Source organism: Athene noctua, chromosome 3, assembly GCF_965140245.1.
Source record: "Athene noctua chromosome 3, bAthNoc1.hap1.1, whole genome shotgun sequence".
Lineage (NCBI taxonomy): Eukaryota > Metazoa > Chordata > Aves > Strigiformes > Strigidae > Athene > Athene noctua.
This window is the reverse complement of record NC_134039.1, coordinates 53,194,280-53,219,846: the sequence shown is the minus strand read 5'-3', so window position 1 is coordinate 53,219,846 and position 25,567 is coordinate 53,194,280. Positions and strand designations below refer to the sequence as shown.

Here is a 25,567-nt window from a genome sequence, read left to right as displayed (position 1 = left end):
TTTCTCCTGGACTTTACAAAATATCTGAAATGAGCAGCTAGAGGCAATGCTGTTGTCTGCAAACATTAACCTCAGACTGTTAGCTAAGCCAGGTGCGGAATAGGATGTCACCGCAGATCCCTTCCAGCTTCATATCTCCCATGCTCTTAAAACAGTCTTTATCACCCAGGTTCAGCACAAGTTTTTAAGTGTTTGTAGTAAGTGATTTAATTAACCAAAAACATTCTCCAGGTGGTTGGGTTTTTTGTTTGTTTGTTGTGGTTTTTTTTGGTTTTTTTTTTGTTTTTTTTCCCCCAGTATGCTACTGAACAAGGCAATATACCATGGAGATATTGACAAGATTGCCACTGCAGCACTGAGGCAAGGCTCCATGGGAAGAGACTCTGCAACCCCGAGATCACCCTGGATCCCCAGCCAAAGCACCTACCTGGGCTGGGTGTCAGCAGGCTGGCCCTGTAGCAGGTCCCCCTCCCGGGGCACCCAGCTGCCAGAGGAGGTGGAGTCCAGGAGCTGTAAGCCCCTAGAGCCCCCAGCACTTTGTCAGGCAGGTTAATGGAAAACCAGGCAGATTTCCACTTGGGTCTGCCTAGATTCTGCCAGAATTTTGTTGCAATAGCACATTTTCAGTAAAACTTCCATTGAAATTTCAAGTAAAATGAATGGAAGTTTTCCACCTATAGCACCAGCAAGACCTCTTAGTGAGTAACTGCTGACTAGCTCTAATTACTATTATGTCAGACATTGAGAACTAGCCAAGCATGCCAGGGTTTACTGAAAATTAACACCAGAGCCAGCTGCTTTGTGGCTTATCTAGGCCTGCTGCCCTTCTTTCAGATAGATGTTGTTTAACATAATCTTATATTACTTATGGACTAGAGAGGACTTTGCCCTCTAATGAATGTCCTTTTTTCTGGCTTTTTAAAAATTCAGAGCTGAAATATTTATTCATTACTTCTGGTTTTTTCTATATCACTTCTAGCATTCTTCTCATGTCCATTTAATGACACACCTCTATGTCTGCTAAAATTTCTAATACATTTTCACTGTTTTCTTTTTTGTCCTTGAAGACATACTTTTTCCTTTTCTTTAACTCCCCTCATTCACTTGCCACAATTTTAATTGTTTATTTAAAGTGACCTCCTGCCACAAGAAATTTACAGCTCAAGGCCCATCAAGACAGAGCAAAGGAGATACTTTAGGGAATTAAGGACACCTAACCACAAGGGAAGGAGAAAATCAGGGAGGATGTTTGTGTTGCAGGTCTGCAGTCCCTCCTTCATTAGTGGGCAGGTTGCAAATGCTGGCTGCGTCTGTGAGCGTGGTTCTCACATGAGCTCATCACTGCTGGAGCAGCTCATAGACCCGTATATTTTGGGCTACAATTATACACCAGACAAATATGTAACAGCAGGAAAACCTACAGTTGCAGTGATAGGAAGTATATTTATACAGAGTGGTACCATCTGGTGCACGCTCCTAATAGTGACTATACTTAGCTGCCATACTGTGTATCCCGGCTAATCCCACGCTCTAAAGAACGAGGCATTTAGTATCTCGCAGATAACCTCACTTTTAATGCCAGCCATTCTCTACTTGGTGATTTCTATGCAACTCCATGAATAGATACAAAATAAGGTATGTAAAAGGGTTATTAAATGAAGGGGCTGCCATGTTGCTCATATGCAGAGACAGGGATACACAAATTTCTCTCTTTAAAAGGAATGTAGTTTTAATGATGCTCATGTTAAGGTTACCAGTTTGACTCTGCTTGGTTTAAAAAAATAAATTCCTTCTCCCACTAGCCTAAAACAGAAGAAAAAAGATCTACAGTTTTTGAAAAATTCATTTATTATACATCCATGGATGGTTTTGTAATAAAAACCCTCACAAGGCCTACTGTCAACATTACAAAATGAGCAAGAAAATCCAACATCCACCACTTCCAGCAGTGCTAATAAGTTAGTATGCAATACTACCCTTACAGTGTGCACAGCAGCTGCATATCACTGTGACCAACATATTTTAACTTGAAAAATGGGCGTGTTACAGACTCTCTACTTTGGTTTTGGACACTGACAGGTTTGCACTGTGAAAAGACAGTGAATTATGCCATTGTTCCATAGTTTTTCTGTTATTTTTCTTGAGGTCTTTTATATTTTAAGTGGGCGACATGAATTCTATCTCTACATGCAGCTGCAGTCACAATATGTGCTTTTGCTCCGAAGCAAAGATGCAGTTACAGTTCAGTTTTTCCATACGCGTAACTCTCAGTCATGGTCGCAGGAAGAAAGGTGTGTGAGTGCATTATTGTTAACTCTAGTCCATGTTAAAAGTACCTGCAACAATAATGCAGCATTATTTGAATTAGTGTACTTAAAATAGAGAAAAATATTATTGGCACCTTTTTCTTTAAAAAATGTAAAGCCAGACTTAGCGTTCGTGAAGAAGCGTGCCCCAGTATATTAAGGATACAGTATTCAAACGAGCATAAAATACTGCTCATACATACAGCAGTTGGAATGGAATACATATTTGGTGTGCCTTTCTGGTTTACCCGTAAGTATCACACATTTATACACACACATACACACACATAATTTTGTGCGAGGTTGAGGAGTGAGCAGAGACACTTTTTGTGCGCTTTATAGCTTTCCAAATTCACAGGTGTGTGCTCAATAGATTTCTGAGTTGGAAAATGAAAACTACAATTACATGAGCCTGGATTTGTGTAAGCGTGTTAAAACCAACATTTGCATCTTTGCACTCATTCCCTCTGCTATGGAGTTAACGTGACTTCTCCAACTATATTCCTTTGGTATGTACAGAGAGCATATGTAGTGGGTAATCCACAGCACAGCCAAAATCGCAGTCTGGAGGGTACTGAGCGTTAATTAAGCATCCATATAACATAGAACTTAACCTTTTTTTCTGTCTTGCACAGCTGCATAGCATAATACACTTGAGATTGTCAATAATGTCTTTTCCTTTGTGTACCTTAATTATGTATATAGTTGAAAGCTAGCATATGCAGAGAGAAGCTAAGGTAGAGCAATGAAGCAAGTTACCCAGGTTTATGGTGTACAATGATAATACAGAACTGTGAGGCATATATTAAAAATTCTCAAGAGGAAAACATCTTGCAGTTTATTGTAACATAAGTAGTAAACATCCAAATGTGTTTTTACACAGGTAACCGTTAGGGCTTGCTACAGGTATGTTTTAAACACTGCTGAATAAAAATGAACCTTTTACAAACCCACCAATCCAATATGTTTTCTTCAAAACAATATTAAGTGTGTGGCTATGAAAACAGAGTGACACATACAAAAATTTCAAAAATCATTTACCACAGGGTAGCATTTTTATAACTAGAGGAAAACAAAAAATTGTTTACATAAATACATATATTTTTATATATAGCAAATTACAGTTTCCTGCACTGAACATTTATCAAATACACAAGTACCGAGCAATACTGGATAGGGTGCTTTGCCACATCTTGTGGTCTCCTTAAATTCCCATGAGAATGGAAGACAAGTTTCTATGGAGGATACAACTTGTTCAGTGATGCAAGCTCACAAAAGAATTAAAAAAGTAAAGAAAACAAACAAAAAAACCCCACAGCAGAAAAGCCTGATGTTTCCAGCACAGGCATCTTTAACAACACAATGCGAATGCTCAACTGTTCAAGCACATGACCCGGCACAGAATTTGTGCCAGAGAGCTTTATTCTGTACGACAGCTGTCATCTGCCAAGGGTGATGAATTTGGGCAACAAATCTGATGCTCAGTTTTGTCCACAAGCTTGTCAAAGCCATCATCTTTCTGGTAGACCAGTTGGTAGGGACCAGTCACCTTTCAGAGCCCTACAGAAACTGCACCCTTCCTCTTGGAGCTGGGCAGCCATGCCCACAAGCTTCAGATAGAAAACAAGGAACTAGATGGTTTTCTGGCCATTACCTTTCCAGGACTCTAGGAACTGTGGTTATTAGCATGATGGAAGAGGTTGAAAAGGGTGACACCGAGCTATTTTTGAGGACTAGGTACACAGTTATTTTGGTTTTGAAAATAGAAAGCATCCACATCACACATATCATTCCACCTGGCCAGAAATGGTAAGCTCAGGTTCCTAATGCATAAATAACGATCCTTAGTGAAAAGGATGATGTAGACTCCATTGGGTTCTAGTGACCTTACCAGAAACTGTCTTCAAAATACTGCAGTTACTAGCTAGGAATAACAGTCCCATTTTGGTGTCCTTCGGAGCACACAGTAGAAATATTTATGGTATAAAAAGCACTCGGTTGTCTCCACAGGTTAGTGATGTCTGGAACTTGGGGGATTGTAAATCCAGTCCATTACAATAAGAGTCATACTCACAATCATGAAGATTATGCCAAGTATGAGAAAAATTAGAGCCTGCAATTGGAAAATGAAATTTTATTAATAGAGCGACTGACTGAGCAGACCGTAGTTCACAGACTGTCCCACTGGAACCGCATTTATGTAAAACCCAGGTCATGAGTTTGGGTCATTGTGACTAAAACCCAAGTAATGTCATACAGGGCTATGTGAATGAAAGTGAGTCCTGTGTGAATTCCAGTTCAAGAGAGACGGGCTTTACAAGACTAGATCTGGAAAAAAAACACTCTGTTACTATGAACAATAATACAAAACATAACAGAGGAACAGCTTTTTTCTTTAAAAACTGACCAATTTTCAATGAATGATCGTTGTCACTGATGTCAAGAACAGCTTCAGAGTTAATCCTTTTCATCCTTATTAGACAAACAGGTAAGCCCATCTCTCTTCTCTGAAGTAATTTCTGTATATATTGAAGTGATTCAGGTGCTTATAGTCACCCTTGGCTTTAGTGGAGCTTTAGTATACCGTAATCTGTCCACACTTAACAATATTCTGCCTCGCAACACAAAATTATGTGATCTCAGTGCAGGACGTGACATTCTAGATACGCCTAACACACAGCAACATGAAGAATGAACAAAGAGACATGAACAAATATTCACAGACTCTCTATAATAACAGCTCCAAAAGTCATAATCAGAAATCTTTTTATGCTAACAAACCTTTTCTTTTATACTTACAGTATGTATCGGTTGAACTTCCATGTTTTTTGTGAACATATATATAGATGTACATATGCATATCTCTTTACACTATGTGCCCCCATATATATTTCACTAATAACTTTTCAGATTAAATTTTCAAAGGACATCTCATTGATAATATTGTTAAATGTGCAGATAACTATTGATATTCAGGATGAAAGGTACAGCTGTAACGGTCCAGCACAACATATAAAAATATACTGTGTATAAATGATATACCTTCATATCTGTGTCCTGTAGGTGTATGGATCCACCTCAGTGGGGAATTCACTATTACTTAATTATCTCTGCAATACAACATCCTTCTTAACCTTGACCTCAAAACTTCCTGTTAATCCACAGATGGCCTTCTAGCATGAACCAACAGCTCCTTATATGCTCTCTTGGTGTTATTTATGAAAGTGCAGGTGTTAACTAGATCTTCGATCAGATTAAATAAATGCCTTTTTCTAGTGATTTAAGTCACACTTTAACCTAGACACCTCCTGTTGCGTACCAGTAGCAGTAGGGCGCTAAAGGCTTTGGCCTCTCCATGCTAAGGTGAATCCCACTGCCTGACCTGAACTTTGCATGAGACACTACCCTTTATGAGCCACTGCCAGATGTTGCAAGTCAAAGGTTTGAGACCAGCAGAAAGCACACACCCTCCCATCCTTTTTGCAATTGATGCCAGCTCCCTTACCCCAATCTTCTGGGGAGACCTCAGGGGCTCCTTCTCAACCAGACGCAGGTAGAAGGCAGCAGGGAGGATGAAAATCAGCATTGTAGCAGAAGAGGCACCTGGAAGAGAAAGCAGAGCTGACTACCATGCCATCTGACACTCTAGCAATGTGGTGCACCTGCAAAAGCGCCTGTGGGGAGGCAGCTGCTCTTCCAAGCCCCGCTGCGCAAAAGGCTTTCTCTGTAGACAGCATTTGTGCAAAGCTTTAGATGTCCAAACACTTACATGAGTGCTTGGGGCCTGAAGAGGCACTTGGTACTGGGAGGGTTTGTTCAAACCAGCATGGCTGCCCGTGATATGGAGGTTTACATGTGAGCTGGTGAAGCAAGGATAAACAGGTACTTCCAGGGCAGGATGACCCTGGGAAGCAGGTGTAGAAAAGAGGGTGGATGACCCATGGCCTGGAAATGCCAATTCCTCTCCTCTCAGCAGAGTCCGGGTGTAAAAGGCAGGGAGGAGCAAATTGGCTGCCTGCGTGGAGTACAAAAATATGTAAAAGCCAGAAACCCCATGGAGGTGTCTTTCTCAAGGGCATCTGCATCCCCAAGTCCTCAAGCAGCTCAGAGCATAGAGGCTTTTCATGGACTTCTTTGGTCAGAGGCCAAAACTGACCAAAAGAAAGAAGTAGGGAGAGAAATGTGAATGTCGAAAGAAATGTGTCACCTTTCTCCTTCTAACATCACAGTTTGGAAGTCAATACGTTTTGTCCAAGTTACAGATGCTTGAAAACCAGAGGTGATTTCCCTCTCCTCCACATGCACTTAATGCCCTTTTTGGCAACGTGGGAATTCCTCACCAGTTTTTATACTAGATTATTGGATTCCTTGTGCCTCATGCAAGGTAGCAACAAAGTTGGGTAGCGTTTAACTTTGTCTGTCAGCTGTTTGGAAATTTTCATTTCCCTTTTTAACTTTAATCTGCATTTGTATTACTCTACTGCAAGACCTAAACAGAGACTGTCATTCAGCCCATGAATGTAGATATATTGGGGAGAGGATTAACAGAGTGAACAAAAAGTATTTATGAAACCTACCAATAAATCCGAAGATATCTTTAATAGTTGGGACAAAAATTACAAGCAGGTCATTAAAAGCAAGAATTACTGCTGCAATCAGGAAATGTCTTATCCAGCTGAATGGCCTTTTGGGAAACAACAATGCACTGATAGATGAACGGATCTGTAAGATGAAAACGAGCAGGGAAAGTAAAACAGCAATTAATTTATCTTTTTTTTTTTTTTTTTTTTGAAGTGATCTATGCTAGTTACTTTTTCTGTGAGAAATTCTGACTTAAGAAATGTGTTTTCAGTCTTTGATTCCCTTAATGTAATCTCACTGTGATATAGGTTTTTGAGTACTGGGCTCACAGTTTAATGCAGAAACTCAAATATTTGCAGTGTAGAAGAAAATCAAGTAAATAGGGTGTAAAATCAGGGATATGAAATCTGTTCAACTGAAAGATGCTAATATCAGCAAAAAAACCCCAAAGAAACCCCCACTATGAATACTAATCAGCAGGCAAAAAATGCATGGGTGAAATATAAGTTGCTGTATTCTTGAACCTGATCCCTCTGAAAATCCCACAAGAGTTCTATAATTTACTTTTCTTAGAGAAGAAAGAAGCTGTTGTTTTACTTTCATTAAATATATACATGTACATATACATGTCTCTCAAAAGTATATTTTTCAATAGCACTTGAAAATTATAATTTTAAAAGCTATTACAGAGGATCCTTTTCACTTTGCTGACTTTCTCATAACACAGAGAGAGTTTTTCTGCTTTTTCATCAGCAAAGATGGTAAGTAGGAAAAAGGTGAAGAGCAAATCCCTTTGGTGGCTGGAGATAGTGCTGCTCTGAAGTACTGTTGATTAACTTAAAACATTTGAAATGTAGAAGTTGAAAAAAAAAGTTTTTACATTGAAAAAAGCTAGAAACTTCTGTTTGGTTGTTTTAAAATAGCAGACAACTGTTTCTGGATGAATCTGGCAATTCAATAAATGTATGGGGTTCTGTCAGACTTGGAGCCCATGTTTAAAAACAGAGAATGAATTTTGCATTTTATCTTTTTCAGGTTGATGTAAGCCAATATTAGGAAGAGGGAGGCAGGTTGAAAAAATTTTCTTCAGCCACTGAGTTGGTGTAAACCAGCCTTATTCCACTGAAGAACTGCTGCCTGCATTCCTGTTCATTTATTGTCAACATCTTGTGCATTGTTCCTGCTGTGATATCATCCTTAAGATGAAGCTATCAAACTGAAATTTTACAGTGATTAATGGTATGTAATTCGATCTTTATTTTTTTTTTAGCAATGCATTGATTTCCTTTTTTTTTTTAAAAAAAAGATTAAACTCTGACTAATTGAAGAAATACAAATGCGGTAGTTCATAAAAAAGTAGTTGATACAACTGTAGTGCTTCTTTGGAGTAATTAGATCTGCTGAGCTGGCTGTCCTGATAGGTCGTATAAAATTGCTTGATATGCTGGTTTACAAGCAAAAGATATTTTCTGGGGAGTTCTTTTAATAGAGCAATTAGTGCTGTGGTATGTAACTGCTAAGCCTTTGCTCACTATTCAGATATAAAATGATTATACAGAAAGCTAAAGACGCAAAATGCAAAATGCCACATCTGACAGATAGAGGCTTCTGCAATGACCTTAGCTTGTTTTCCCATGAAGAGGGATCTGTTATTTAAAACTAATTTAAGCACATAGTCACTGATTTAAACACGACATTTAAGGCAGAGCATCCCAGCACTCTAAGCTAGATGGACTGATCCCTCTGGGTGCTTTATACCAGAAATTTTTCTGCTGTAGGCAACCTTGAATGGTGATCAGTGTTTTTAGGTATTTGTCAGCAAGCCTGGAAACAGTACCTACACAGAGCTTGCATTTGCATCCAGGACAACAGAGCAACAGGACCCCAGGACTCCTGCTCTCATCAGATGGGAACACCACAGTGTGATGTGGATTGCTGGGAATCCAAAAGTAGCACAATGCAGGGCTGTACACACCATACAAATGGCACACCAGCCTCTCAAAACTAAATGACCAGGATCAACTGTTTTCTCCCCTGTTGCATTCCAGCCCTGGAAAGGCATGAGGGACAGTCCTGTACATTCAGGAGGCTGGAGGTCTGCTCTTCAGCTGGGGATTGATTCCTGAGGAGGTCAGTCCCTCTGCAGAGCAGTTTGTTTTGCTGTGTCTTTCTGTCCCTGCTCCTGTGGAAATTGTGTTTTTCCCTGTAAACTTCACCTAGAAGCTCCAAACTTTGCTGAGACATTTGACTGTGTCTGAATCGTGACTGTTTCTGTTTTCTGGCACTTAACTTCCGCATACTCAAGCATGTAAGATGTGCACAGGGTCTCTGCCCCTCTACTTTGGCAGCCAGGTCTGGCAGTCCTGCACAGTGCATGGCCTGAGCTGCATGTGTCTGTCTTGAGTTTGGATGCTATAGTAGCTGCCTGTCTGTATTAGGAAATCTTTTAAGTGGCTTCAGTATATCCCCAAGTCTTTGGTACTTACTTACATTGCTGCTCTGGTAAATATAGTACAAAGAGAGACAGAACAGTTGTGTCTGATTTATTTATAAAGACTGATTTATTTCAGTCTTTCAAAGTTTACAACCCTAACTTGTACGGTCCTTGTTCAGGACAAACTGTATATGAGAATACAGACCCTCCCAAATAAAAACTTAGTTTTACTTTTCTTCAATGTTAAAGTCTGTCTGTGCTGAGTACATACAGCCAGTGTATATATGGGCTAGCCGTGATCTCAGCTTCAGCAACTGTATTACTTACGGGGAAAAGGACAAGGGGCACAGTCAGGGTTACAGCCACCAGCACTGCCAGGCGAACTGACAGTAAGAGGGTGTCGAAGGTGTACACTTTGGTGTATGTGTGAAGTAGCTCATCTTCAACTTCTCCTACGAAAAGGAAACAGAAAGCAGTTGAATCACTTAAGTAATATCTGCACGTGCAAAACGATGTTTATACTCCAGACAGATAAGATTAGCTTTGGCCCAGCTGCTGTCATTGGATACATGTTTTGGGTTAGGCACAAAAGAGGAATTTTCGCAGCATGACTGATACAAGTCCATCATTCAGAGATAATGAGGGTAATACAGCTTCGAGGTGATGCTTTGCATCCCAGTATCTCAAATGACTTTCTCAAAGTGATTAAGTGGATGTGGAATCTGAGGTAAAAATAATTTCTCTGATACGAAATAGGAAACGACTCACTGAACTGGGAACAGGTCCCTCCGACCTGCACTCAGGTGTCCCAGCTCTCAAACAGAGCCTTCCTGCCCCAGTGGTAGAGAGCAGATTGTGCTGTGTCATTCACTTCTCTGCTGTAATGGAGGAACTAACAAGGTAAAAAGAGGTGGCGTTTGCATAAAATGGTGTGCTAATAGAGGGGCTGCTCTGTTTACCTACCGGTTAGTCTAGCTCATCCATATTTTTTTTACACTAGAATGATTTGCACCTGTTTTTCAGCATAAGGTGAAGGTGAATTAGTGGCGTCAGAGCCAGGGTGGGTAGCACTTAATAGTGTCATGTAAAACTGTTGAGTACTAGAGTATTTTTAGTATGGTCACTCTTGGCCTTTGCCAAGAGCCAGGTTTGCAGCAGCTTCTTGTTCACAAAACCAAGAGATACAAAACTGTTCCACCTAGCAGGTGTCTCTGAGTCTCTTGTGCATGAAGAACTTGTGGCCCGACAGCTGGATAAGTCCCACCGCTTATTCATGAGGTTACACACTAAGTACTTACTGTGTTTGAATAATGCTTACACCTTGATTCAGGCCCACAGAAAATACATGAACACTTGAACTTCAGTGTGACAGAACCATCTCACCTGCTTTAAAATGAGAGGGAAAATTCTGCAGAGAACAGGGCTTTGACCTACCGTAGAAGGTAAGATATCCAAAGAGGGCAGCCAGAAGATACATGATAAGCATGCCACTGATGGAGATATTTGAGACATTCTGCATCCGCTTTCGGGAGCGACTAAAGTAGGAGAGAAAGACAGTAACAGTGCTATTCTTATAAAGCCCCTATTTGTACAAGAAGTGCTCTGAAGAGTCATAGCTCTACTGACATCCCCTCGCTGGCTAGTAGTTCATAGCAACTATACTGGTTATACAGAGCTCTTTACTTGAAGCCTCACAGCTCTGTGCAGGACAGCACAGACTTATAAAAGTGTGTTGAAACTCTATTTCTACTGCTTACTTAGTGACAACATATAAATGTGCTGTGTTATTTTGAATATCATTATTTATATACTATCAAATGTTGTATTTTAAATAAAAAATGAAGTGGCTAAAATTGCAGGGCTGGTAATAACAATGGACAAGAGCTTTCAGTCAGCTCCGTATGAACATACCCTTATATCTACATAGGGCTGTTCTGCAGGTTCAAGAACCTCCTGCAGGTCAAATGCTTTCTTTAGAAATCCTTTGGTTAGAGATTTAGTGTAAGAAAATCTTCAGCTTATAGGACCTGGAAGCTGACCCAAGTCAGCTGAGAATTTTTGTTTCTTCTGAGGTTAAACCTGCTGAAATAGGAGGTAATGGGTCTTGGCCTCCTGGAGTTTTGCAGCACAACCTCCTGTAGTGTAATTCTTGCTGTTGAACAAATTTATTTTTCTTAGCCCTTCCCAACTGTCAACTCTGTGCTGATTTAAGCAAGCGTATTTGATTTTGATATTTGATAAGTGAAACAGACTGGGTGAAGGGTCTATGTAAGACACCCAAACCAATGGCATCCCAAGAAAGCTTAAGTATAAGCAGCAGCTGACCCAGATGCAGAACTCACTAAGATATTATTAGAAACCAGAATGATCTGTTTTAGGGTAATGAACTTCCCCAGTATATTCTGCATCATTTGAAGGACTGTCCAGATTCCCCCTTTTCTAAGTAAATATCGATTAATGCAGCTATCTGAACAGTGGTTCTCTGTCACCAGTATCTGACAGTAGGTCAAAGAAAAGCCAATATCTGCTTACTATGGAAAGCAATAAATCATAGCTGTCTACACACCAGCAATCAAGGCAGAACATGTAGAAAGTGATCTCTAGTTATGTTTAACTGGAAGTATGGGACAAAATTTAAGAACCTTACTCTTTCAGTTCACTGTATATTGGTAGCACCTCAGGGTGGCATACGAATGCAAATGCCAGGATGGGTATTGCATAGGCAGTCTGTAAAATAAAGCTCCCATTAGTAAGAATGGTCACTGCTGTACCTCTGACTTTTTGGCAGGCAGCAGTTTAGCTGTGGCACAAATGGCTAAAGACAAATTCTACAGAAACTCCCTTACCCGTGAGTTGAATACAAAGTATTTTGGCTGACACATGTCACTACTGTCGCTGTGTGCTTCATATTCTACACCACTTTTGGGGGAGGTTTCTTTTGGCTCCTCAAGGCCTGGCAAGTGCCCAGCTGTGTTGTCCATCATGAAATTCACACCAGAACTGAGAGACTCATTTGGTAACATGACCAGGTGCATTGGCACTGTGCTGTTGGTGGTGGTCCAGTTTTCAACGCCATGGTCCATGATGGGGAGAGGACATGGTATTTGGGATTTCTTGAAGATTACCTACAAAAGAGTAGACAATGTAATCGGAAGGGTACCACCATAGGAGATTACACTTACATCCAGGGTATGCCAACAGAAATATAGACAGGAACAGAGAAGAGAGAAGGGAAGGAGAGGGAGGAAGAAAACAATTGCTACACTTCTGCTTCTCCTGCAAGTATTTGTTGTTACTCTGTGTCTGCAGTTTTCCTGCTTTATTTTTTATTCTCAGGTCTTGGTTTTTTAGGCCGATCTTTTTTATTCTGGCTTCATTTGGCAATAAGCTTGCTGATTTGATTCACTTGCAGGTGTTATTCTAACATCCACATTAAATTGTCATGGTAAAAAATATAGCAGCATTGCACAGTTTGCAGGCTCTGTATTTGCAGAGAGACAATACCTAGTCACTTACCACACTGACAAAGAAAACCATACAGGTCAGCGAAAAACCACTCGTATAGCCAAGATAACCTGGGTAGCAAGAAAAAAAAAAAACCACAATTGTTCAGCTACATATAAATTCATAATCCTAACAGAAATAAGAAATGAGGTTAAGTGGGGCATTAAGCTTACCTAAGCTCTTTAGAAGGGAGAGAGGAAGAATAATCCCAATTGTTACGAGTATGACGAGGTAATTCCCATTTAGGTACCATTCCCTAAAGTGGAGGAATGAAAAATAACAATCATTATGATGGACATCAAAGTGAAAAATTTTCATCTGAGGTTCAGGTTGGGCAAAGGTACCTACCCAGAACTCTCCTCAAGTTTCATAAATGCTCTGATCACTTCAGGAAGTTCATATTTAATAATAAAGAGGTAGCTTGACATTGCTGAAAAAAATAAACACCTTCAGAGAAAACAGTGTACTTCCAACAAAAATAATTTGTTTTAAAAACCATTAATACTTCATGGAAAACATTTAGTTTGGGAAACCAGTTTTTTGCTAAAATAGAGAAATTAGTTTTGTTTAAATAACACTGTGACTAAATAGATAGTATGTTCCCTTGATATTGTTAAGAGCATGTCCTGAATGACATCTAGCATTCAGTCTTAGAATACAATACAGTTATTACTGAATTAACAACATACTGAAATCACTGTTCTGATGAAATTTATGTTCTTAACTTTTCCTTTTGCTTTTCTGTTGTCAATGTTGTTTTTCCTATGGACACTGTCCATCCACATCCTGTAGTAACTTTAGTTGTTACTGCCTCTAAATCTCTTCATCTGCCTTATCCCTTCTATTTTTAGCTTCTTGCTTCTAATACGCTACTCCACATATTAAAAAAAACCCTGCCCCAGGTTTCCTGATGGAAGGGTGGACTTCTATACATCTCGTTTAAATGTACTTCCAGAAGGCATGCTTTTTTCAGTTATTTTACATTGGCCACAGAGAGGTTTCTGGAGGCCTATGGATCAGTCTAGACAACAGGACTAGAGGAACAGTTCTTCTCTAGGAGGGAAGCATATTTCCTTTCTGAATTCAACCACATTTGATATCCGGGCTTGAGGAAGGAAAGGAAGACCATGGAATAGGATCTTTTATGAACAAAATAAAAGAGCCTTTTGCAGTAGACCACCTCTGTCTGGGTAGCAAACTTGCTCTAAAAGGACAGTAATGATCTGTCAATGGAGATTTGCAAAACATGCCAAATTCCAGGAGAGAGATCACAAAAAACTCTATGTATATTTAATTGACTGCTGATGCATTTAATTTATATTTCAACTACCTCTCCTTAAAAAATCTGGAAAAAACTACAAAATGCCCTGAGCTTTCAGAGATGGTGTTCTCCAGTCTTCTAAAAGGCTTCTTCCAGGGTAGCAAAAGGAATTAAGTTTTGTTGCATGAATGCATAGTTCTACCCCTAATACTTACATCAGTAAATAAACAGTATCCTGAGAGGATGAATATTTCTTCATAGATATTTCACAGGAAGTATCTTTGTGGACGAATACTTCCAACAATCACTCTTAAACACTCAACAAATTAGAGACATCACAACCCAGCTGTCATTTCAAAGAGACAATTCAGCTGTAAAATGAACTACTGAAGAGCCTTTCTTTTATGGAGAAGTCAGAAGCATGTGCTGTTCCTTTTTGGTCAGATTAATCTTTTCTGAGTTGAAGCAGATGATGTCTAGTCTGAGCTGTACTCAGTGAAGAGAAACAAACAGGTCTTTAAGGACATTCAGCCAAGCCATTTTAGCCATCATTGAAGGCTCTTCACTGGTCATGGAGGGATCCCAAGTGACTAGCTTTCACCAGACACTGAAGTGTCAGATAACTGAAACAAGCCAAGGTGAATTCCTCCTGTCCTTCCTTATTATAGTATGGTATAGATATATGTACCTGGCTCCTCTCTGATGCCATTTAGCCAGAAGAGGAGAGAAAACACTTGTGTTCTGTAGAAAAGTTAGAAAACTCTTGCCCCTTACCTCCAATGTTCTGCATTGTAACTGAAATGAAAACACCACACTTCCCAGGCCAGCCAAATGCCTTTTCTCCCAGTTTTTCATATATTAGTGATGCTGAAAAACAAACAAAAAAATGAAGAAACATGGGCCACTGCATTGGACACACTTGATGAATTGGATTCCAAGGTAAAATACATGCATGCAGTAGGGACTCAGTCAGTCACAGCCTGATCCTCATACCTCCTTCTTTTGATATCTTCAGTAAGAGGTGGACCGAGTAGAGTGACAGTATTGCTACGCTGAGCAGCAAAACTCTGCAAGGCAAAGCAAAAATCAGAATCCCAAGCAGGACATCAGAGACACTCAGTTGATTTGAAGGTAAGCTTGCTCATTCTCATGAAGTCAATGCATAATAGCTTTCAGCAAGTTTTGTACTTTGGACTGCCAGTGCTAAATGAAGAGACAATTGACAGCTGTAGCTTACTTGTGAGTCTTGTACTCCATGAGCCCCTCAAGGCTTGTTTAAGTTCAGGTAAGTGCCAGTTCTGTGTTGTTCCACAAGGACTGAATCTTACATCTTACCAAGACCCTGCTGAAGTAAACAGATTTCTATACAGGAGTCAGGTCTTTGGTCTCTCACCTGCTCACTGACCACTTATTTTAATCTCTCTCCTTACTCAGAGCTATTAGAAAAGAAACTAAAGCCATGATTGTGACAACTTTGCTGCCTGCTCCTGGCTAGTCACCACTTTTGGCTTTCGCTCTGTCACCATGAAGATGTGGAGTTTAGCTTGAGATGCCTGCTTTCGCTTTTAGAAATCTTGCATAATGCTAAAGTGTGGTATGACACTAGCAAGTTTACTGTTGGAGCACTTGCATCATACTCTTTTAGCTTAGTCTGTTTGCAGGTACTGGTGCCTGAATTAATTAATTCTGATTACTGCCATGTTCCTTCCACACAACATTCACATCCTATGTGATTTCAGCTATCTGCCTGTTGCGCACTGCTGGTGAAAAATGTAGCTTTGTATGACATTTTCAGAGCACAACACTGTGGGTAACATATCTTATTACCACTGTCTTGTTATCAACCTGCACAAGTGTTGGTGCAGAAGGGGATGTGAGATAACATGACACAGTTAAGAATACGGATGTGCCTTACTCCATGACTGAACAGGAGGTTGTGCCCACAGCTTCCACTCCACTGAACACATGGTTTGGTATAGCTATGGGAGACACTTGACAGCCAAGTTCATAAATGAGTTACAGTCTAAGAGGAGACATAGGCCCTGGGGCCATGCGATGGCCACGAGACCACAATTTTCTCTGAATTTTCTTTCTCCAAGAGAGACAGACAGTGCTGCAGACTTCATGTGAGCAAGGTTGTCTCTCACGCTGTTGGCTCATGCGATTTGGTAAGGAGGGTCATGTCTGACGTCGCAGTGTATCCTACCAAGACGGCGCCCTTCTTAATCATGCAGCTGCTTTTCAGAGACATGGTCTCCACGTCCTGATGCATGAGGTGTGGTAAACTAAAGCCATCCTGGTTGCACTTGCTAAATCATGCCAGGCAGCAGAAGTGATGCTCTGGTGCATGCTGTGTGCCATTGCAAACCTCCTCTACAGGAAAGGAGGATGTAAAGAGAACTTCTGGAGAGCTTCTGAAATTTAGGAGCCCTCCGTTAGCCTTCACCCTGTGAAACATTTTCCAGCACAAGAGCACTTGGGCAACATGAGAACAGTAAATTACAAAAATTTAGACAACTCTGCCAGCATCATATAAATTCAAATAAATGTCCAGCAGTTTCCATTTAGTAGATGGGATTTTTCTGTCCTGCTAACACTAACGTCATGATCTGTGAAAACAGAGGAACCTCCAGTAAGTGGATACATGCTATGGGGGTAACAATATCCTAACACAGTTTTATACTTTTAAATAAAACTCTTTCCTCTACCAGAAGGGAGAATGTTCTCATGCAGAAAGTATGAAAGTAGGACAGAAAAGAAAATGAGCTGTGGGTGGAGACGTCCTTTGTTTTTGCTGTTTAAGATTTCATAGGGTTGCTTTAGCATTACTCCCTGTTTTAGCACCACCAACAGAGCTAATGTCATTAGGCTCATATCAGATTTTTTTAGCCACCCGTGTGAAAAAACAGAGCCTTAAAAATAAAGATATTACAAAAGTAATGGTTTTTTTTTCCCCTAGCGAGGCTTGATGTATCACAGTTTTCTTTCCAGTGATATTTTATGGCCATACTAGTTAGTACAAGTGCTCAGAGAAAGTTGGAGAAAAAAAAAATCTGACATTTTTCAGACTCTAATACAGTCAATTTTTGAACCAGTTTCCATTTTTGTATCTATAAATACTAGATCTAAACAATTTGAGTGAAGGTGCATCTACAACTAATTTTGAGTCAAAAATTCTACTGGAAACACAGGAGGTGCTTCTTAGCAACTGGCTACATGTAGTATTTCAAATGCTGTTGCTGTCATAGTTACACAATCTCCAGAAGAAAGAAGTTGTATGAAGACAGACATGCAACCTGATTTAAAGGCTTGTTAGATTTCAGTAATGGCTTATTGTCATATAGTACTGTCATGCTTTATTCCAGCCTCATGGAGGATTAATATCAAGGCTTCAGTTAAAATTAAAACCAGTTATTGAAAAAAGAAAACCAAGTTTTGTTCTTGGTTTTTTTATTTTTTGTATAGTCCGTCTCATTTTAAAAGGTTAGCCATAGATTAAAAAACTTCATGTGGCTGTTACTGTCTATCAAAACCCATTTTGTATAGATACTGTATGTCAGCCACATACTATTGCTGTCATCTGTGCATGTTGAGTACAAATAGACTTGAGGGAGAACATTAAATCTGAATAAATCTGTGAATGCCTTTGCATTCAAAGCAGACTGCTATTTCAGACTTACATTGAATATTCTTCTTCCATTTCTACATAGTGATTAGATAGTTGGGATGATGTAAATATCTACTTTATGGGTGATTTATTTCCCTTGTTGAAATCCCAACTTAACCAGTAAGATTGTTGTTATTTTAGGACCAGTATACTGTTGTACCCCTCTGGCTTTTGACTGAATAGTATCAATTTACAGTTGTGTTCCTGATACAAAACAGGGCTAAAAAGAAAAAATAAAAAAATTTGTCAGCAGTGGACGGTTCCTTGTGGCGCAGCTAAAATGTTTTAATTACAAATGATCTTACAAAACTTTTCAGCTCACAAAACAAGCTTAATGTACCTCTCAGTCAAAAAAACTTTAGCTCTAGCTCACTGCTTATATTCTATTTGTTTTTCTTTATATGTACTTACATGAAAAGGATAATTCCTGTGTTAGCCATGGCATAGGAGAGCCCTAAGATGCCACTGCCCATAATGGCATTGCTGAGGTTGAACGAGGACATTCCAAAGGAAGCTCTGCCCCGGTGCTGTTGAGAACAAGAACAGAAAATTAAAATTAATTTGCATTTTACTGAGAACAACTGACTAATTATCATGTCTGCTGTTTTCCCTTGTATTGCTTCCTTGATCTTTAGAGGTAGAGCTTTGTCAAGGTTCCTGAGGTCACAGGTGCTTGCCACCATAAGGAGTCTCTTCTATCCCCAAAGTCAGCTGTGCTGGTAGGTGTTTGCATCTTTCCACTCTCCTCTTGTCTCAGTGGCGGAAAGAGCTACATCCCTGACAGGCAGCTGAGGTGACATAGCCACAACTGGCTGTGTTGGCCAGCCTCTCTAGAAATACATGCTGTTATCTAACAGATTTTCAAATTACTGATTTAAAAAAAAATCAGATGTTCATGAAAACTTTGAATAAAGTTAAATCCTGAACAGAGAGATACCCCCATGAACCCCCGGGAACCAGTGCTGTACTTCCATTTGCACATGGAAAAAGCTGGAGGTGTTCTGAGTGTGTAATGTTCAGCATTGTAAAGCCAAACGTGAATGTCCTTTCTTCAAAGCAATGCAGCTGGATGTGGATTCATTTACACTGACTCTGGAAACAAACAATGCAAATGCACATGCACTAAGGCCCAGCTCTAACTTGATATAGGAACAACAAAGTTCCCCTGAACCAAATCTTCTATCAGAAAAATGAGTGCAGACCCACCCTGGCTGAACATCTCAGGTGAGAGACATGGGGGCTACTGAAGTCCAAGTATGATCTGAGGAATTTTCTGAATACTTGTGAAGGAAAGACCTAGTTTTGCTTTCAAGACAACAGAAAGGGTTTGCTACACTAACTGTTAGAAAATGTGTTTACTCTTCCAAAGCCAAGATTATACCAATCAAGCTCCAGAGTAACTTTGTTTACTGAAACTTTTGGAGAAAGATTCAGGTCAATAAGATTTACTTTGCAATTACCCTTAAAATTGAGTAAAACTTACATATTCTTCATTATATTCTTCCAATTTCTTTTTACCCAGATATCCATTTGTAAGGAACTTCTGACTTTCTGCATCATCACTAGCAAATGCACTGAACATGAAGAAAAATAAGAAAATATTAGATAAAGCTTATGACATACACATTATGTTCAAGTAGTGCCTTTTGTCATCAGTGGAAACTTTCCTTTGACATTGCAATGAATATTTAAAAATCCTTCAGAAAAAAACCTCTTTACTCCTGTGAGATTCTCATGTCCAATGACATGTTTAATAGATTTTTTTTTTTTTTGCCTTGGAATTTAGTTTTAAACCCAGTAATCTTCAAATTATATCTGATTGCAGATGTTGGAAAATAACAATGCCTTACTGCCAGCAATGTGCTGAAGCAGAGCACGTACTTTACATCTGAGGAACAAAGTGCCTTGCAGCTGCCCTGTTGGAGGTATGTGCCGGGGGGTTCAGCAAGCTGAGAGCTGGAGGAGGATGGCTGGCTTTGAGATGTCTTTCTCAGGTCACCCAGGTTCTGGTGCTATAGGGGTTCCTGGTGGAGATGCCTGAGTGTGGGCTGCCCCATGGGAGATGAGCAGTGCCCTGGGAGCATATTAATCTACACATGTCCTATCTGGCTGGAGTGGTTGAAAATTGCTAAGCGGGTCCCTGAAGAGGTCGCTTCAGGCAGTGGGCAGCAAGGGGGAACCTGGGCTGCCCCTGTTGTGCTGGGCACACCATGCTTGAGAGAGCAGAACAGAGATGGTTGGTGCTGTGGGAAAACACTAGCTAAACAACCACACTAAATTCATCGCATTACCTAGGAAATGTTTTTGAGTCCCAGATGCCATTAGTGAAGTTTGCTTTTTTGGTTACTGCTTTCTAGCCTTAACAGAACAGCCTTCCCATTTAAATGCTTACCTTCTAATTGCAGCCTTTTCTGAATCAACCAGCTCCGTGTAGTTATCTTCTAGGCTTTCCCCACTGTTGCTCTGATCATCAAGTTCGATGTTGACTTTTTGCAGCTCCATGCGATCCATTAGAGTGGTCAGCGCTTTCCAGCACACACACTCACTTCTTCAGGGTAAACAGCACCACGTCGTCTGCTTGTGGGTCCTCTCTACCATGCAGGGACTGCCAGAACACTCTGTTCTGCAAACAAAACACAACAGAACTCATTAGAGTTTTCCTCAAATTAGATAAACCAGTGTGAATTGTTGGGGTTGTGTTTGTTCTTTGTAATAGCATTAAGAGGGGAAACTGTTGCAGACTGGGAAAATTCTGGGCAAGCATAATGTCCCTTTATGTGCCAGCACTTGTCCCTTCTGTCTCCCCTCAAATGGGAAAGAGTGCAGGGGCCAATGGATGCACAGTGGATGTCCAGCATCTGGCAAAATTACAAATCCATCAGAAAATAATTTCTTGAACTGCTGTTTTTGAATTTCTAGGGGATGGTGATGTGGAAGTGCTTGCTGTTAGAAATGGAGTATATCAGGGTTTTCCTACCGCTACTTCAAAACATACTTACTCTTAAGGGAAATTATTTTTGAATAATTTTTGGTAAGATTAATGTTGTCACAGATTTAAATGTTTTGAAGGTTTGGCTGCTTCACTGGAATCTGACAGAGGTAAGCATCTCTGTATGATCCCTTCTTTGATATTTAGGTGGTGCAATTCTGATACAGCAGTTTCTGGTTTTCAGTATATCTGTGTTTAATTTTTACTTGTCCCAAGACTAAAAGCTCTGTCTCATGCAGGAATATTACATCAATATTACATGGACTGCCTTTACTCTTGTTAGAAAAATCTCTGCCTTTTAAAAATCATATGGATAAATGCTAAACTCTCTATTTCTATATGGACCAAAGGAAACGGTACAAACCAGAATTACAAAGAGGACTTCACCTCCAGGATTATCAGCAGCTTTATGTTACAGTCTTATCTGCAGATACATATTTACATTCATTTGCTCATTCCCAGATTCAAGTGGAAAACACAGTGCAAGAAATGTTGCAGGTTTATGATATTATTCCCTTCCCAAAGATATTCCTTGATGCATTTTATATTTCCATGTCATAGCTGAGGAGACAAAGTGGCACACTGGTGAAGAGAGCAAGTACAGACCAGATCGCATGTTGCTGGCACTCTACCTGCTACGTTGCAATCAGGCACACTGGCTGAATCCATTACAATTTTCATAAATATCACATGCTAAATGCAGCACAGCACTGTATACTAACAATATCAGACACTGCAACAAGTAATTTTTATGTCTGGCTCTTTGTAACACTAAACCTGCAATTATTTAATAGCCTTTTTCCTGGTTTTGCATTTATGGATGGATATGTCCTTGCTCAATGACCAGACCTTCACTAGCCTCTGCTAATGATCATATGCTGTTCTTAAGAATGTCTACAAACATGCGTGTAGTGGCAAAATGTTAGAATGCATGTATTTAAAATGTAAACAAACTTTAAATACCAGTCCTAGAGGCTAAAACTGACCCCAGGCCAGAAATAAAAGTCAGCTTCCTTGCTTGCTAAAAACATTTACCCAGACCACACAGCTGAAAAGGAAAAGCAATATCACAGTGCATTAGGAGATTGCCTACCAGAGAGATCATCTGTGTTTACTCCTTTCAGCTGCCACGCAAGGAGTGTGCATAAGGGGACGAGTGACTTGGGCATCAGGGCAGAGCTGCTGGCACTCGCATTCCAGCAGCCGGGGGGTTCTGCCCGCTTGGGGTATGAATAACTCCAGGACACAGAAAGACAATAAGAAAAACCCCCAACAGAGCCCTCCTAATTGTGATTTCATTCACAGAACTGTCTTCAAATGCAGACACTGCCCTGTCTGAGAAGAGAAGTCTTTCCAATTCCTGATGCTTATTTTTAATCATCTGTGGTGTAAAAGTCAGGCAGAAAAATCTGACTGCGCTTAGCCCTGTTCTGGTAAAGGGCAAAATCTCCCCTGTGCACACTGCCAAACGCTTGTCAGAGAAACACTTGTCTTTTCCAGAAGTGGTAGTCCAAAAAAAATACAGATCTTCAAAGAGTTGGGAAACACAGGAAAAGTAAGCAAAAAAGTTGCCAGTGGTTAAATTACACAGAGATTAGGCTGAGGAGGAAAGTTTGTGCAGCACAGCAAACACAATTTGGAAAGGGGAGCAAAAATGGACTGGAAATACATGTTAGAGCATAAGAATCATCTGGACATTGTCCTGTCAAACATTTACACAAGTAATCTCATTTATGGGCGTCACCTCAAAAGGCTGTGGAACTACTGCATAAAGCAGTGATTTAAAAATTATTTCATTTTATTTTTTAATCTGTGAATTCCTAAAAGTCTTCTGGTGAAGGTGGAAAGCCTCAGGTGGCAAAATTAAATCTGTTGAGAAGCTGGTTTCTTGCAGTTGTCACCTTTTAGGGAACAGCTGGTAGAGCTCAAAGGGTCTGCAAGCCATGAGCTGAAAACATTGGCATAAATGTGGGCAGGATGAGACCCATGAAACTGTCTTGGTATTAGATTTGAATCCTGCAAATACTAATATCTGTAATTACAACTAACGGTGTATTTGAACTTCAGCAGAACTTGTCAAAACTGGTCCTTAGTTGGTGGAAATCCATGTCTTCAGGTTCCTAAAGGTGTAGGTATGGAAGGGTTTGAGAAGATGTTGAGGTACTGGCAGCGTTTGCTCCCCATGAGTAACATGGGGGAATGGGCAGAACTGCCACCCCTTCACCTGAAGAGGAAATGGGGTAGCCATGTGCCTCTTGGCTTGCTGCTTGGCCTGCAAGATATTATTTAGAAAAAAGGGGATGCACTAGCTGGCTCTGTTTAAAATAAGTTCTGGCTACAGCTGCATGCTGCACCATGAGCAACCCCACGGCCAGGGCTGGTAGATGGGTGCTCAGCTGCACCCCTGCAGGGGTTTGTGCTGGTTGAAAGACTGCTCCTGGGTCATGGCCAGGCACCAGGGCAGTGATGATGTGACAGAGCACGGCCACCAAGGGCGGGCAGGCCTGGGCCCTGGCAAGAAGATTAGCACATGATAGCAGAGGAGAAACATCAAAGTTCATCTGCTTTAGCTTCCCCGGGATTGAGTGCTTTCTGCTTCAGAGTTGCGAATTTGGTCCCTAAACTCTGCTTTAGGCATCCAAACCCATCATAACTTGTGTGACTTCCTTTCCCTACAGAGGATTTTTCTGAGTTTGGAAGCAACCAAAAATCTCTCCACTTCTTTTTCCTTCTCTTTAGTTAAAACCAATACATTTTCCCCTATGTTTATATATATGAATAATCTTAGCTCTACAGTGTTTCTTAAACTTGGCTTCAATATGGTGATAGTTTTGCTGTCTCCTGTGGCATTTGGCTGAACAGAAAATATTTTTCTTAAAGTATGGTATTAAAATGGAAATACTGGTTGCAAGAGATTCACCTATTATTAGCGGGAAGCTATTTATCCCTATAGAACTATTTTTCTCTTCAAGTATAGGGTACTGTTCTGCATCATTTATTAAGTAACAGTTTTCCGCAGTGATTCAGAAAATGATGACATTTTTGGCATGGGATTTCACAATGTTATTGATTTCTGTCCAGTCTGCAGTTAGGACATTGAGTGAATGGACAATGATCGGGCAGACAATGCCAGGTCACAAATATGACTAACATTTTCATGGGTTTTGCAGTATCGAGATTTGTAAGCTCCACAATGATATCTGATTTAGCAGATTTTGCCAGATTCTTCATCTTCATGACAGTGACTTTATAAAATTATTGTCTGCACAGCTGTTTAAAAATGAAATGTTCTGTCACTGTGAAATAAACAGTTGAAATGCAAAGCCTTCTTTCACAAATTCATTTATTTACAGAAATGTTAGCCAAGCAAATCAAGAGCCTTGAAAAAAATTATCAGAAATTAGCCAAGGGCTGCAAAGTAAAGCAAGCATACATTTCTTAATTGCCTGGTCAGTTTTAAACACTCTTTGCTGCTTCTCTTTTGCTTAGGTTTTGATTTGCTCTACAAACAAAAAAAAAAAAAAAAAAAGACTAGATTTCATACCTGAAGAAATACCAAAGATATTTGCCAATGTAAATTACCATGTCAGTAATTCTTAAGGAACACATCCTTCACATTGCACTTATATTTACAGATTAATTAAATTTCTAATTCTCGGTTTTTAAAAATGTGACCAGTGTCTAAAATACATTGATCAAACATTGTAAAGGAAAAATATTTTAGGCTTACCTCTGAGTCAAGCAGGTTCTCTCCCTCACTTGCTAAGCAGGTTTTATCTTCTAGGAATTGCACCTGTAATGAAAAGTTTGCTCATGTTCAACCTAGAGCAGTTGGACAGTGATTTAAAGACAAATGGGAGTGTATCAGATGAACCAATCAACAGCTGCTACACCCCAACAACTCCCTTTGACAAACTTGCGTCAGCTCTTTTTAAAAAAAGGGTAAAAAAAAAGAAGAAAAGTAAATCAGTTTATTGGAGCACACTGAGGGCAAACATCTCAGTTACAAGAGCTATTTGCTCTCTGAGCTTAGCTCTATTACAAAATGCCTATCTGCAGAATGCTTCACCCAGGCTTGATCATGCTTTCATTTGATAGTCTTGATTTTTGAATGATGCGTGTGTATTAAGCTTGCAGTAACACAATAGTAATAAGCCTGGAAAATGGGATCTGGGAAAAAACCTAAGGGCTCCCACACTGCTCTTATCTCTGTAACTACACAGCAACATCTTGCAATTGCAGTGAGGTGTGCACGGCAGAACTTGTTTGGAAGTGTGTGCTTTTAAATAGGCTGGTTGACCTGTACCTTAGTTTCCCAGTTGAAATATTTACTGTCATTACAATTGTAGAGGTATATGTTAAATGACAAATGTTACTCATTTAATGGCACTATACACCTCTGGAGAAGTATTTCATTACCTGTGATGTGCTTGTGTAGAATTTACAACCTTTTATCCAATTATATAATGACTGTAATTAAAAAATCCAAACAACCCTCCAGCCCTCTCTCCCATGTAGGCTTTGTGATTAAAGCCCTCAGACTGGCCTGACTGCAAAGGCAGGAAGGCAAGTGAGGGGATGTAATTTTTAATTCTTAAGAGTTCCCTGCAGAGCACTTCAGACTGCTTTAGCTCGGGCTGGGTGACAACCTGTGGGAACCCAACCCTGCTTTTCCATAAGCAGGGTTTCTGCCTGCTTGCTGCTGGCACTGGCTGTGCTGTGCCATTTTATGGTTCCCCCCTCCAAAAGTTCCAATATAGACTCAGACAAATAGTTTAACAAAAATAAGCTCTGTCTCCCTCAGTTCTGCATTCCCATGAAAATG

General features: G+C 40.1%; 1 protein-coding gene across 2 annotated transcripts; it reads right to left on the bottom strand.

The window, feature by feature from the left end:
* Positions 1–1,896: 1,896 nt before the first annotated feature.
* Positions 1,897–24,573, bottom strand: SLC38A4 (solute carrier family 38 member 4). 2 transcript variants are annotated; one of them, XM_074902991.1, is made up of 16 exons: positions 24,473–24,573; positions 20,146–20,376; positions 19,237–19,327; positions 18,165–18,280; positions 15,080–15,153; positions 14,861–14,953; positions 13,174–13,255; positions 12,999–13,081; positions 12,838–12,896; positions 12,168–12,446; positions 11,969–12,048; positions 10,756–10,856; positions 9,649–9,773; positions 6,884–7,028; positions 5,812–5,909; positions 1,897–4,419 (listed from the first exon to the last, which is right to left on the bottom strand). In XM_074902991.1, the coding sequence occupies exons 2-16, from the start codon at positions 20,262–20,264 to the stop codon at positions 4,318–4,320; spliced, it is 1,647 nt and encodes a 548-aa protein (XP_074759092.1). In that variant the 5' UTR covers positions 20,265–20,376; positions 24,473–24,573; the 3' UTR covers positions 1,897–4,317. The 2 variants fall into 2 exon arrangements, with proteins under 2 accessions (XP_074759092.1, XP_074759093.1); XM_074902992.1 differs by lacking the exon at positions 24,473–24,573 and adding an exon at positions 21,836–21,943.
* Between the last annotated feature and the right edge of the window lie 994 nt (positions 24,574–25,567).

Coding starts and splice junctions, on each gene's coding strand:
- SLC38A4 (XM_074902991.1), bottom strand. CDS start 20,264: ATGGATCGCATGGAGCTGCAAAAAGTCAACATCGAACTTGATGATCAG. Junction 18,281..19,236: donor AAGAATATAATGAAGAATAT/GTAAGTTTTACT, acceptor TGTTCTCAACAG/CACCGGGGCAGAGCTTCCTT. Junction 14,954..15,079: donor GAAGATATCAAAAGAAGGAG/GTATGAGGATCA, acceptor TTTGTTTTTCAG/CATCACTAATATATGAAAAA.